General features: G+C 41.9%; 1 protein-coding gene across 2 annotated transcripts in view; it reads left to right on the top strand.

Annotated features, from left to right (window-relative positions):
• The window catches only part of ZC3H14 (zinc finger CCCH-type containing 14), a 1,193,127-nt gene that overhangs the window by 837,564 nt on the left and 340,384 nt on the right, over positions 1-15,179 (top strand). For both annotated transcript variants that reach the window (XM_044073898.1, XM_044073899.1), the window contains one exon: positions 6,916-7,049. In XM_044073898.1, coding sequence (XP_043929833.1) covers positions 6,916-7,049 — 134 coding nt within the window. The remainder of the gene's footprint in view (positions 1-6,915; positions 7,050-15,179) is intronic.

Raw genomic sequence — 15,179 nt, 5'->3', positions numbered from 1 at the left:
TTGCTCTAGTAAGTAATCAGGGAATAATAATTATTTAGGTTAGCCAGGTAAATATAGTGAGATTAATTAAGTATTGTTTTTTCTGTAACCATGTAAACCTGTCCACCTGTGTTATTTTTAATATTTCATGTGATTGAAACTCTGGTGTTTATTGTAAACAGATATTTAGTATTTTCATGTTCTTTTATTATTTATTATTAAATATATTTAAAATTGTCATTGTGGCTGGTCCTTTAGATAATATTTTAACCTTTGAGGTTACTTATATCTATTGGTGACACAGTGGCCACTTCTGAAAGCCTGGCTGTTTGGTCAGTATTACCATTTGTATTAATATTAATTTCACTCAGTGTAATTAGGTACGCTTGTAAGAGCCTTAGAGTAATTGGCTTTGGAGTGTCTGGCGGCAGTAACTACCTTATAGTCTTGGCAGAAGGGGGCTTAGCTAGTAAATTTGTGCCAGCCTTTCCCATGTGTGTGTGTGTGTGTGTGTGTGTGTGTGTGTGTGTGTAGATCAAATCTCATAGAGTGTATGGGTGTGTCACCTGGTTGGAGCAGGGACACAAAGCACTTGTTCCAAGGAGAGAGTGCTGGAGGACTTAGCTTGGATACTCGGCTGAGGACTCAACCCTAGAGCTATGCCAGTTAGGAGTCTTACTGGGGACCTGGACAGAGGACCCAGCCCCTGGACTGACTGTGTTCCCTTTGTGCTCTTAAGGGGAATTGTGCTTGATGCAGAGAGATGCATCTGGAAATACTGGTTGTAGCCATTTTTGTTCCAAGTGAACGCCCCTCTCCAGTGTCAGTGGTGAGGATTCAGGCTCCTTGATTACTGGCCCAGAGTGGGGACATCACAGGAGCAACCTACCCACTCATGACCAGAATAAATTAGACCACTTCTCCTTCCTGTAAATGGAAGGGATATGTAATTAGAGAAAGGTCATAGTAGAAGGGTCAGTTGGAGAGAATGCAGCCACTGTAAGAGACATTGGCCTGTCATTGAGTGAGAGTTGGGCAAGAATAGGGACTACTAGAGAATATCAGCCTGACATTTTACTGTAAGAAACAGTAGAGTAACAGGAAAGTACCTGGGGTATATTTAAAGGATTACCAGAACCTTCTCTGCAGAACCCATTGTGGATGAATCTGCACACACATGCATACACTTACATATATATATATATATATATATATATATATATATATATATATATATTTGTACATATGTATGCATATATACATTTATATCATTTCTTTGCTGCAGAAGTAAAACATAATCCAAATCCCATCGAGCTACGCGCTCAAGAGACTTGAACCTCAGCACTGAAATAAATAGGACATGCTGGAGGGACAGATTCATAACCCAGAGGCTCCCTTCACTCTGGAATAAAATCCCAGTCCAGGTTAGGCAGAGTCCCTCATTGACTCTATTCAAGAGGAATCTTGATGAGTGGATGGGAGATCGTAGGTTTACCCCGGGTATCACTTCTGTGTCACTGTTAGACAGAGGCACAGTATACTAACCTCGAAAAAGGGCATAGCAAAATAAATTTAAAATGGGTGGCGAAAGCCAAACACATTCTGGCTTGGCTTATAAATGCCCTAGGGCAGATAGCCTAGTATGAACCTATGAACCTATAAAACCTTGGAAGCAGAGAGTTTAGTGAATCCAAGAAAAACCCCATATCAGAAAAAAAGCAACAAAAACAATGTTTTTGCAGGTGGTTGGAGCAAATCTCCTTGCTGTTCCAACTCCCCTTGCTACTTTTATATACTAACTCTAAGACTGTACAACAATGGTGAAAGAGAAATGCCATTACCCCACTGAGTATTACTCTCAACAAAACACACACAGTACACTAAAGTAGTCAAAAGTGCAAGTGTATGGAACACATCCATTCACTTACACTGATGCAACACTTCAGCCTGCATTTAGCTGAGTACTTTGTAGTATTTCACAAAATTATTTTCAGTATAATACTCTAAAGTGACTTTCGACTGAAGCAGGCTTGAAGTAATACACATAATCCTCTCTTTCTCTCTCTTACTCTTTCTCTATATGTAATGAATTTGGTGTTGGGACTGGAGGGAGGGTGGTGCTTGCCCACCCTGCAAAAATATTTTTATTGGTTCTTTTGCTTTGGTATAAGGATTTTGATGGATTCATCTAAACCATCTGCTTTCATTGTTTTGTGCTATGTTATTTTTCTAGACCATACAGTTTAATACAAAATAAGCATATATTTTTTCTTTTCTCCTGAAACACTGGGTAAGAGGGTGTCTAAAGTGAAACTGTTCAGGTGGCTCTCTTAGCTGCATTACCTTTAGCTACATTTCTAGCAACAAAGCCTTACCATTCATACTATAAGGGCACACTCAGCAAGATCTGTAAAAACATTAAGAACATTTTTCAAAAATGTATTAGTTAACCAACAAATACCAAAAATGTCAGGAATCCCTTTAGATGTAAAGTATAAACCAATAAACACAAACCTTCAGAAAGCTCCACAAAAAGCCAAGGCAAACTTTGAAATATATTCCAACTTTTATTGTTAGTACAAAAGCATGGTGTAGTGCTTTCATGCCAAAAGGGCTTCATCAGTACCCTGTATGACTGACCGTTGTATTTGCCATATCTAATCATGCGTGATATCTGTTCAAAAATTGATCCAGTGCCATCCACGTTAATAAACTGGCAGTGTTTACATGCTCCACTTCTATGTGTTGTGATGTGCCCTCTCATGTTCAACATAATAGATCGTTCTATCATATTCTTAATATTTGACCTTCTACTGTGTGTAATCTTAGGCCCATGTCCGAGAGTACTGGACAGTATCCTCGAATATTCAAACAGCCTCCAGTGTTTCTTGGGCACTTCATGTATAATATTACTATTGTATGTAAAAGGAGTGACACATGATGTGGTATAAGATACATTACTGATCCCATTATTGATAACTTCATGCATATTTTTTTGGGGAAACCCTTTAAAGAGATTAGGGCCAAAATCAGTGCCTCTCCTACCATAAATGTCCCTGCAGACCTCATCTAAAAGCCAAACAAGGTACCGCATTTCTCGAAACATAGCCACCACTGTGTTGACTTCTGATATGAACTGTTTATCATCAGAGATCATTCTTTATGCACGAATCATTTAGCTGTTGATGATGTACCTTTTGGTGTGCATAGGATGGCAACTGGAGAGGTGTAGAAAAGAAGTGCAATAATTAGATTTATAAAAAAAAAATTTGATGAAATTAAGTTACCATTAACCTTCTTAATACAAACATCTAAAAGGTTAACACTATTCATATCAAGCACATACTTGAACCTTAAAAAATCTGCAGTCATATCCAAGTCCACTATAAACTTTTTCAGCTGCACAGTGGTGCTTTCCCAAATCAAAAACAAAATATATTGTTCTGGTACCTAAAATAAGTGATACAGTATTTGTACAACATGTGGTGGAAAAGAAATCTTTTCTCCCAGAAACATGCCACCAAATTTGCAAAACCTGGGGCACAGGCAGTACCCATGGCAACACCTTCTTTTGTCAAAAATGCCCCCCCCCAAAAATACATGAAATTGCCATGTAAAACAATTTCCATAAAATCCATAATTAAGTTAATATCAGTATCCCATTGAACCAGTCCAGGTTAACCGTATATGGAATGCATCGGTTGATAACATCTGTGCAGTAGCATAGTCCTCCCTGCACACCTTTTGTAAACATTATAAGTGGGACATGATGTCAAGAGCTAGAGCAAACTTTGGTGCTGCCATCTTATGGAGAATAATATATTGACACCACCCATTTTGTTATAATGGAACAGTCCAGATTTTACAGTGTATAGACTGTATCAACCTGGGAAGAAAAGGTTTGTACTTACAAGTAGTGTCAGTAGCTTATTGGGAAGCACACTCACCTGTGGTGCTGGAGGATCATAAGGTTACAGATTCTTTTTCCACACCAGGTACTTGGATTCATTTTCCCCAACTGACACTGAAGTACAGCATAAGTGCCATCTTTGGATGACATGATAAGATGAAGTCTTATCAGCCTGAGTTGATATTAGCATGGATGAATATAAAAGGTCTCACAACACTTATCAAAAAAGACTAGTGAATGTTCTCCACTACTCTGGCTAAATTTCTTGTAGTCAGTATGAATACCACCTTATATCTCCTCTGAAAAGAGAGTTAATCCAGTCAGCAAAGAAATAATGAATGATTGAATGATTAAGTAAAAGATAACAGTATATCCAGTTGATCCTTGTTTCATATACTATAGTACACCTGCTCACCCATCCCATTGACCAAACTGTCACCTATGCACTGGCCTGAAGGCTAACCATAGTCTGTTATGTTGTACTTGTCCTTTCAGGGCCTGCTTCTTATTATTGAATCAGAATTGTCCTTACACTAGTAATTTTGTTTTCTTTCCAGGCAGAAGCTAGAGTTGATAGAGCCATTCACAACTTTAATGTCTACTGCTACCCAGGTTCTGCCTGAAGAAAGTGCATGAGTTCTGTAAGACACAACATATGTTACTAAGCAAACACTTTCCAAGTGGATTGCTTATTGCACTTTTTTCCTCCTGCCAGGTAACGAACTGTGCTTTGGAATGTATTTCTGTCATAGCCATTTCCACCATAGGCGTGGTTGCTCCAAGTGTTTGCTTCAGCCCTATATATATTGCAGACATTTGTTTTGTGGGTATTTGGTCATTGGTTCTCACTTTCACCAGGCATTGGTGTCTGGGCTATTACTGCCAGAGTCAGCCCTCTTTTGGCACATTGGTGCTACAGGACTTGGTCTTTTGAACATTCTCCTTCTGACTGTCCTTTTGCCTCCTAGGAAGTTTTAATGCTCTTTGGGATTCTTCATGTGCATCTACCTGCTAAAGACTCTGTGTAAGGTATGCACTCCCCACAAGTTATTCTCTTGAGAGAGTCCTCTTTCCAAAGTGCTGATTATCCATCCACCAACTACCTGTATAATGTCAGGCCATTTCATCCAGCATCTGCTGTCAGAGTTCTTTGTAAATAGGTAAGCATGCCTTAATATACTGTTGTGTGTTGAGGTTTGCATCAATTGTGCCTTGTAAGTAGATTAATTTATTTTAATGTGTCCTTGTATGCTGAACTGTACCTCATTGCTTTCTTGTTTTTCAGACTGCACTTATTTAGTCTTTAGGATGAAGTGGCAGCACAGGGGCTAGACATGCTTTGCTGGTGTGGCACATGATGTCAGGGTATACACTGGCACATAGGCTAGGCATGCTCTTCTGATGTCATGGCATGTATTTGGGCACAGGGGCTATGCATGCTGTCCTGGATTGGAACATGATTTAACTGTTTTACTTGTTTGTTTCTTAATTAATTTGCTGATTTCTTCAGTGTAAACAATGTTTTTGGAGAAAGTGCCTTAATAGACTTAATGTTCATTGATTCATAGGTGATTCCTAGGTGATTACTAGGATGGTGAACCCAGGAGGCCTTTTTAAACCTGCACCCTGTCCGTAAGGTAAACACCTTAACCATTATGCCAATCCCCATGTTGAAGTTTTATCACAGCATTCAGTAAGGATGGATATGTTCATCTTGTCTGACAAGTAATATGACAACATGCTCCCACAAAGCACTAATATGCTTTCAAGGGTAAGAAGAACAACCAGAATGAAGGCAGTATGAGAGGATGTCCCAGTTTCATGCCCAACACACCATCATAAGTCTGCTGGTTCTTGGAGAACATACCAGTCATTTTGGTAGTAGTGCTTTTTGTCAAGGGCAAATGTATTGAGTGTACTGTTTCATCATGTTTGCCCCCTGCATTGCAAAAGTTTTGCAGCCCTGGAGGATGTGTAAATAGGGTGGGGAGGGGGGCTTAGGGAGACATAGACCCGACACACACAAAATGTTGGGATCTACATTTTGACAGAAGGCAAACTCAATTAGATGTCATTTCAGTGAGTTTGCCGTCAGTGAGTACATCTGTTGATCTTCATTAATATTTCAGAAACCAAGAGTCTTCTGTAAATGTCTGGAAGGATGTGAAGTGAGCCATCATAATGGATAAAATGGTCACTTATGTTTTTGTAGCATGTTCTGTTTCTAAGATACTAACAGTTGTTGAATTTAAAAATTAATTTTGATGCTTTTAAATTATTAAAAAAATACAAAGATCAAGTATTAAATTTGTAATCCCTATATAAAGATACTTTTGTGAAGAGCCACTCCATTGTTATATGTTTTGATTAACAGGAACTACAAGCATTTATTTCTTGTATGGGTATTATACCTTAAATTTAAATTAAAAGGTTCAGAATGCACTGGTAACTATATATAGAAAGGTTTAGAAAGCAAAGAAACTGAGACAGAACGATATCTCAAGCAGATGTACAATTAGGGAATAGACTTAAGGATTTCTTTCAAAACTTAGTTAAAAAATATCAGTGGATTTGGTAGAGAAAAGAGAGTGTGGGACAGTAGTTACCTGTGTTGAGAGCAGAGTATTGTTAATTGACTGCTGTTTTAACAGGGAACTGCAAGTGAAAACAAGTTTAATAGTAGGTCATATCTGATTTTTTATTTGCCTGATTATAGTTCAGGACTCTTTTAGTAGTGTCTCTTGTATTTGGATGATGATGTAACATTCAACCCCTAATAATATCCTTTCTGGGAGTAGCTGTGAACTTACATATTGATACAGTTAAGGGATACCATAAGTTGAAAATCAGGTTTACCTAAGGTTACATGTGCAGTAGGGCAGTGCATTGTAGTTATGTTTGCGGTACTAGAACTGCGTAGTGAATTAACAAGCAAAATGATAGTGTGTATAAAAGTAACCAGTATCCCTATCATTAGAGCAGCTTCACCTGAAATACTTAACGTGTATCATTTGTTTACTTTTTAGAACGTTTCCAAAGTGTAAATTTGCTGACAAGTGCTTATTTATTCATCCAAACTGTAAATATGATGCCAAGTGTACCAGACCAGACTGTCCTTATACACACGCCAGCAGAAGGGTCCCTCCTCCTCAGCCTGCAGGTCAGTATTCTGTTAATGTAGTGTTTTTTTTTTTTGAGTCTCATAAACTTGTGTTTGTTGGCATGGTGCTTGAGCAGAAAAGCACTGTCAGAGATTTGTGGACTACCATCAGGGTGTTAAATGGTGCTTTTTAGTACTTATGCCAGATGCAGTAAGAAGGAATACAGGAAGAAAGGGGGAGCTCCAGGCATTAGTTATCGTCCATGACAATAAAACAATTAAGACATTACTGAAGGATCCTTACAGTGCTGAAAGGAGGAAGCAGGGTAGCAGCACCTGTGAGCACAATAAGACCAGTCAACAGCAGGTGAATAGAAGAGCCTTCATGAAGTTAATCAGTGCTTTTCAATAGATGCTTAAAGATAGTGGAGTTTACAGTTCTCCCAGCTGCAAGGTTTCACACTGTGTGAGGAAGGAGGACTGCCTTGTGTTGTGTTGTACAAAGATGCTTTGGTGAGGCATGCAAAGGAGAGGTGACAGCTTGCTTTAATTACAGCAAGACAAAAAAGTCAGAGTAAAAAATATACATATAATGTATGTATGCATACACGGACAAAAGCACTGAGCAATAACAAAGCAAGAACAAGCCAAGAGGAGTTAGTTACTTGTAAGCAGAATTGCATCTCTTTTTATTGTTTTTTCAAGTAATAGTTTGCAGTTTGCACTTGTAGATATTAGAAGGAAGGCAGGAACATTTCCCTTGTTCTTTATTATTGTTATTATTCTAGCATTATATTCCTTTTGGTGTACTTGACTGGTTTTCTGTTTAAGTCTCTGTCTGACTACCTTTTTTGTTAGGACATCATAGGACTTGTCTGCTTCCTTTTGAGTTTCTGCCTTTGTTTCTCCTGTTGTAACTACGGCCCTCTTTCATCAGTCTCTGTGTTGTCTTTTGTTAGGACTCTGACTGCTGGTATTTTCATAGTCTTTTCCACTGAAGTCTTTTGGTCAGACTGTTTCAGATTTGTCTTCCAGCCAGATTCAAACCTTATTGCCTTTTGAAGCTTTTAATTTCACAACTTTGTCTTCAAAAGGGTTGTTATCCCTTCATTAGATCTGCCCCCCCTCCCCACACCCACACATATTTTCCACAACTTCAAGCAATGGATAAAATCCTGCCCAGATGTCCTTCAAGGATGCATCTGCAGTCATCACATATGGGTTGTCCTGCCTCAGGCAGCCCTTCGGTCGGCCGGATTCCAAAGTCTGGGTATGGCGTCGGCTGATGTCGCCCTTTCCCCGACGTCAGAGCGCCTGGGGTATAAAAGAGTCAGCCGACGGCATCTTCCTCAGTCTTTCTTGCCGCGTGGTGCCCGAAGCAGAAGCAGTTCGCAAGTGCCGGTCGGCCAGCTCCTGTAATTCAGCTACCGAAGACTTCAAAAAGCTAAGTACCCCGTTGGGGACTCTTTCTTGCCTCAGCCGATGTCAGATAAAGTTAATAATTGTTTAACTTGTGGGAAACAAATACCTCATAAGGATTTCCACTCTTACTGCCTCCCCTGCCTAGGCCCAGACCACGACGTCTCGGCCTGTTCAGCCTGTGCTTCCTTCAACCGACGCACTCTTAGATGCCGGGCGGAGTTTGCAGAGAATTTTCTGGGGGCTAGTTTTTCATACATTATACCATCGGAGACTCCGACTTCACATTTAATTAAGAAACGGAAGGACAAGGACCGACACACGCGGGCCGCGGTTTCGGCTGAAACCACAGCCAGGCCTACCGCGAGTGTCTCGGTCTCGGCTGAAACCGAGTCCTTGGTACTTCCAACCACCGATACCGCTCAGCCGACTACCTCGGTTCCGGAGGCCCCGGCTGAGTCGGTTATTGAATTTCCAACAGAAACTGGTGTCCTGGAACCTTCCGACACCATACCTTTAGACAAAACTACACCAGCACGTGGTGCAGCCAGGCCTCCTGCATCCATGTCCATTAAGGCATTCTCTAGGGCTAAAGCTGCTAAACTCTCCAAAGCTTTGCCTCCCAAGGTTATCCCTCAGGGACCCACTACAGGTTCACAGATTCTAAGCTTAGCAGAGGACCTTATCTCCTTAATTAGGGGCTCTCAACCTCATCCGGACAGGGGCTCTCAACCTCCTCCAGACAAAAGGCCCAGGGTTGAGCCCTCTGATCCCCACTCCTCAGATGAGGCCTCTGATGGCTCTACTCTCTCGGACCACCAGGAGGAGGCTTTTTCGGCCTACGAGGATTCTGATGCAGAGGAATCTATTCCCTCGGCCTCCCCTGCTGAAGAGTTTTCCTTTGGGGAGACACTTCACACTATGAGAGAGCATTTCCAATGGCAGGGCCAGGAATTCTCTGATTCCAGGAAGAGATTAAGGACCTTCTTGCATTTGCCTCAGTATAGACCTTTGGCTATTCCACCTGTTTTAAATGTCATTGATGATGTGTACTCTGAGTCTAGCACAACCCCTGATTCTCTACCTCCGGCTCCTGTCAAACCCAATAGGTACTACAGGGTCCCGGACTCACATCTTCACCTTTACAAGGCCCACTGTGCTGATCCAGAAACTATTTCCCAGGGCCCGAAAGGGGTTGTAGCTGCCACTACTAAAAATCCTCTCCCCTCTGAAAGGGAGTCTAGAGCTTTAGAGAGATGGGGTAAAAAAGTGTATACTTCTGCTACTCTTTCTATGAGGGCATTAAATTGTCAATTTCATACGATACAGTACCAAGAGTATTTGTTAGATGAATTGCATAAAAAACTGTCTTCACCTGAACCCCTAGATCGCAAATCACTTCAGGATCTGGTACATAACTCCCAACAGGTTAGCAACCATTTCTTGCAATGTGGTTATGATGCATTGGAAGCTTCATGTAGGTCAGCTATGACTGGCGCAGTCATACATAGGCATGCTTGGCTGAAGGAACAATCTCTGCAAGACCATGTCGAAGCAAAGCTTCTGGATGCTCCGCTGGAAAAGCAAAAGTTATTTGGCTCCACGGCTCAGGAGGTCCTAAAGAAAGTTGAAGAAAAGGCAAAATCTGTACAAACAGTCAAAGATTTTCTCCAAGTTCAACCACCAAGATTCAGCAGGAATTGGCCTTCCAAAAATTGGTCCTTTCCAGACACAGAGAGGTTTCAGAGAGGCAAGAACAGGCGTGCCAGAGGTAGAGGGCAAGCTAGAGGCTCCTACAGAGCACGTCAATGGCAGCCTCCCAACCAGAGAGGTAATGCAGGACCTACAACTGCTGCACAAGGACAGGCTCAATGACTTTACTTTGACACCGCCAACCAGGGCTCAATTGGAAGCACCCTTGGGTGGAAAGCTCTCTTTATTCTCAGAAAATTGGCACAGTATTACAAGGGACAAATGGACACTACAAATAATAGACAAAGGATACAGGTTCCATTTTCACACATTACCAAAAAGAAAAGGCATGCCAGACCTGCCACTGAATCAAAGGGCAGAGGCTTTGAAACAAATCTCCAGCTTAATGCAAATGAAAGCTATAGAAAAAGTTCCTCTATCAGAACAAGGCCAAGGATTTTATTCCAGACTATTCCTTGTTCCAAGAAAAGAAAAGCAATGGAGGCCTATTCTCAACTTGTCCGCACTGAATACTTATCTCATTGTGCCAAAGTTCAAAATGCTGACTCTACAGCAGCTCCTTCCCATGCTGGGCAAGGGGTCTTGGCTGGTAACTCTAGACCTCAAGGAGGCATACCTGCATGTCCCTATCAGACAAAGTTGCAGAAGACACCTCAGATTTCTTGCAGGTTCAGAGCATTATCAATTCTCAGCATTGCCCTTTGGCTTATCTACTGCGCCCAGAGTATTCACAAAATGCCTGGCATCAGTAATTGCACACTGCAGACTTCAGGGAATTCAAATATACCCATATCTGGACGACTGCCTTATACAAACGGACAGACAACAAACTTTGGTAAAACACTTGAATTATGCCATCTACCTACTTCAGGCCTTGGGATATACAGTCAACATTCACAAATCAAGACTTGTTCCATCCCAAAGAATAACCTTTCTGGGTGCGAATCTAGATACAACCACCCAAATGGCTTTCCTCACAGAAGAAAAACAAAGTCAACTACCAGATTACTTTAAAAATCTGACAAGACAAACTCAGCTGACTGCAAAGGAAATCCTGCAGGCCCTGGGTTACATGGCTTCTTGCATCCTTCTGATTCCACAAGCAAGGCTATATATGAGGAATCTACAATGGTAACTAAGGAATTTATGGACTCAGCACAGTCACAGCTTGGAAACTTTGATACCACTCATTCCATGCCTTCAAAAGGAATTTTTGTGGTGGGCTCAAGCAAGCCAGTCAAACAGGGGTCTGCCCTTCAGCAAACCAATAGCCAGTCAAACCATTACAACGGACGCTTCAGACCACGGATGGGGAGCGCACATGGAGGGCAGATGCATTCAAGTTCTATGGTCACAAAAAGAGCTACGCATGCACATAAACCAACAGGAACTGCTGGCAGTGATACATGCAGTCGAAGCCTTCAAACCCTTTCTGCATCAAGGCCACCTACTAATAAGGACAGACTACACCACAGTTATGTGATACATAAACAAGCAAGGAGGCACCCATTCCTATCCTCTTTGCAGACTGGCAATGAATCTATGGGAACTTTCCTTGGAACTCAACATAGAGCTGCAATCTCAATTTGTGCCAGGGAAAGACAATATACTGGCGGACAGCTTAAGCAGAAATATCATGGATGCACACGAATGGATGCTGCACCCAGACATCTTTCTACAGATAACACAATCATGGGGAAGGCCGAACATAGATCTTTTTGCCTCCCCCCACAATCATCAGCTGAAGAAATTCTGCTCAAGGACATACCACCCACAAGCATGGAAAGTGGACACCCTCTCTTTCAGCTGGAGAACTCTAACAGTGTATGCATTTCCACCTCTCCCATTAATGATCAAGGTCTTACTGAAGATCAGGACAGAGCAGTCAAAAGTGATTCTTATAGCTCCGGACTGGCCAAGACAGCACTGGTACCCACTGTTAAAGAGCATGTCACGCACGAAACCATGACCTCTGCCTCAATGGCCACTTCTCCTGACACAGCACAATTACAAAACTCTGCATTCCAACCTGAAAACCTTGCAACTAACAGCCTGGAAAATACCTTGACTCCTCCTCAGGATAAGCTATCCCAGAGAGTGAAGGATATTATCATGGAAACTCGCCGGCCTTCCACAAGAAAGGCATATTCAGCAAAATGGAAAAGATTTCACACTTGGAACACCACAAAGGGCCTAGATCCGACAGTGATGAACATGGCACGTATCCTGGAATACTTGGCAGAAATGTTCCACAATGGTCTGTCTTACTCTTCCATTAAAATTCATGCTTCAGCAATTTCAGCAGAGTACAATACTGATCCACCTGTCTTCTCACATCCTCTCCTAAGGCAGTTTCTAAGAGGAATTAAAAACATCAAGCCTCCAAGGACACCACCACTGCCTACTTGGGACCTTAACTTCATGTTGGAAAAACAAAAACTGCCTCCCTTTGAACCAGCAGCATCTGCAGAACTACAGTTCCTGTCTTGGAAGACTGCCTTCCTTCTGGCCATAACCGCAGCAAGAAGAGTATCTGAGTTACAGGCCCTCATGGCAGTACAGCCATTTATTATTTTTCATCAGGACAGAGTCTCATTGAGAACCAATACTACATTTATGCCAAAGGTGGTATCCAGGGTCTCATTAAACCAAGCTATTCATTTGCCTACCTTCTTTCCGAATCCACAAAACAAAGGGGAGAAACTTCTGCACACCCTGGACATACACAGGCAGTTGCGCTACTACTTGGACAGAACTAAAAGTTACAGAAAAACTGACCAGCTGTTGGTAGCATATGCTGCTGGTGCACAAGGAAAAGCAATTTCCAAACAGACAATCTCAAAATGGATAGGGAATTGCATTCATTTTTGTTACTCCTTTCATGGAAAGACTGTGCCAGCTAACATTAGACCTCATTCCACGAGAGCCACAGCCACCTCCACAGCCTTCTTAAGAGGGGTGGCTACCAAGGACATTTTAGAAGCTGCTACATGGAGCTCCGTGCATACATTTTCCAAGCATTACAATTTACCTTTATATTCCAGATCCAGAGCAGGCTTTGCTACGGCAGTCCTGCAGGGCATTTTAGCTACCCCATCCTATACATAGATCCTCCACCCCCAGATTGGCTATGGTATTCTACCCATATGTGATGACTGCAGATGCATCCTTGAAGGACATAGTACAGTTTTGTACCTACCATAAATGTAGATGTCCGATAGGTATGCATCTGCAGTCAGGTTTCCCCTCCCTCCTTCCCCTCTGTGGTATTTCTTGGGTAATACTCCCTCTTATAGCTAGCTGGGGTTATCTGTTATGGTGTATTTGTTTTTTATTACTGTGCATGTTTGGAATATTTTGCATTTCTCCAAATTTAGCCTTCCTTAGAGGGCACCTGGCATCTGGGGCAAGAAAAACTGAGGAAGATGGCGTCAGCTGACTTATACCCCAGGCGCTCTGATGTCAGGGAAAGGGCGACATCAGCCGACGCCGGACCCAGACTTTGGAATCCGGCCAACCGAAGGGCTGCCTGAGGCAGGAACCCATATGTGATGACTGCAGATGCATACCTATCGGACATCTACATTTATGGTAGGTACAAAACTGTACTTTATTGCCTCACGTAATAAATTGGGTAACAGCACAGCGGGAAAAAGACAGATTCTGCACATTTACAGGCTAAGTGTTCAGCTGACCACATTTTGTTGGTTTACCTTCAGGTACTTGTTACCCGCGGTGGTGGTGCTGCGGTAGCGTTGTCACCTCACAGTAAGACATTGTCCGGTTTGATTCTCAGCTAGAGCGTCTTCTGCGTGGAGACATGCGTGAATGGGCGTACCTTCGTTGAAGGTTGTGCGTCAGGCCTGGCAAGCCGGTACGTAAAAATCAACTGCCAATCATTAGCGGACTGGAGTTCCGCTGTGGCGGCCCCTAACCGGGAAACACCGAAAAACACAAACAAACAAACCTTCAGGTACTTGTTGCTTTACTGTTGCTTGACAATTGGTAGATTTTACTGGCACAGTGCTATTGGCACAAACTGTGCAGTTCTTCACTAGATGTCCCTCCTTAAAGCATTTAAAACAAATCAGTTTAGGTAACCATGCTTTTTGTTTACATACAGGCATAGACTCATATTTGCTGTGGTGGTGGTGCTGTGGTTGCGTTGTCACCTCAGTTAGACGTTGCCCATTCGATTCTCAGTTAGAGCGTCTTCTGTGTGGTGACATGCGTGAATGGGCGTTCCTTCGTTGAAGGTTGTGCGTTAGGCCCGGCAAGACAGCACATCAAAATCTACTGCCAATCATTAGCGGACCGGAGTTCTGACCTAACTGGGAAAAGCCGAAAGAAACAAACAAACAGGCATAGACTCATATTTATTTTGTTTGCTTGCAGACATGGATGCATACTTAGCTAAGGAGTTGATAGTAGCCCTTTGCTGCATGGAAGTATGACTTAAGATTTTGCACTTTCACACACCATACGTTCTTTAGTTCATTGATTTGCATATCTCTTTGAAATACACATCTTAGTAAATTACATCATAGTACCATGTTAAATCTATCCACTGCTAAAATGTCTTATTTTTTGTACACAATTCATGTCAGGTTCTAAGTACGGTCTCCTTATGTATTTCAAGTCAGCCATCTGAGGCCAAACTAATTTCTCCACGGTGAATGTTCAATCTATCTGCCTGTGTACCAGTGAAACACCTACTCTAACTAAAAGTTCCCTTTTCACTTTTTGGTAATCATAAGTATCTGAATCTATGATATCCTTATAGGTTTCCATCAGTTTCTGTCTAAGATGTGCATATAAAATTCTGACCCTCTCAGCTGAGGGCTAGTTCTCAGTTGTCACACAAATTTCAAAGGCCATGAGGTAGGCCTCAGTATGAATGTATACTGTCAGTTTCTTTTTTGGTGGATTGGTTCTTGGGGCCTGTTTATTGAGTATAGAAGCTGTCTTTTGTTGTATTACAACAACACTGTAACAGGTTGACCAAACTTTGCATAATGGCTGCAGCCTTGGCATCAGTTCTTTTGTGTGTGTTTGTTA

The sequence above is a fragment of the Protopterus annectens genome, chromosome 6.part0 (assembly GCF_019279795.1).
Source record: "Protopterus annectens isolate FY-2018-M chromosome 6.part0, PAN1.0, whole genome shotgun sequence".
In the NCBI taxonomy this organism is placed as follows: Eukaryota; Metazoa; Chordata; order Ceratodontiformes; family Protopteridae; genus Protopterus; species Protopterus annectens.
This window is presented reverse-complemented; position numbering and strand designations above follow the sequence as displayed.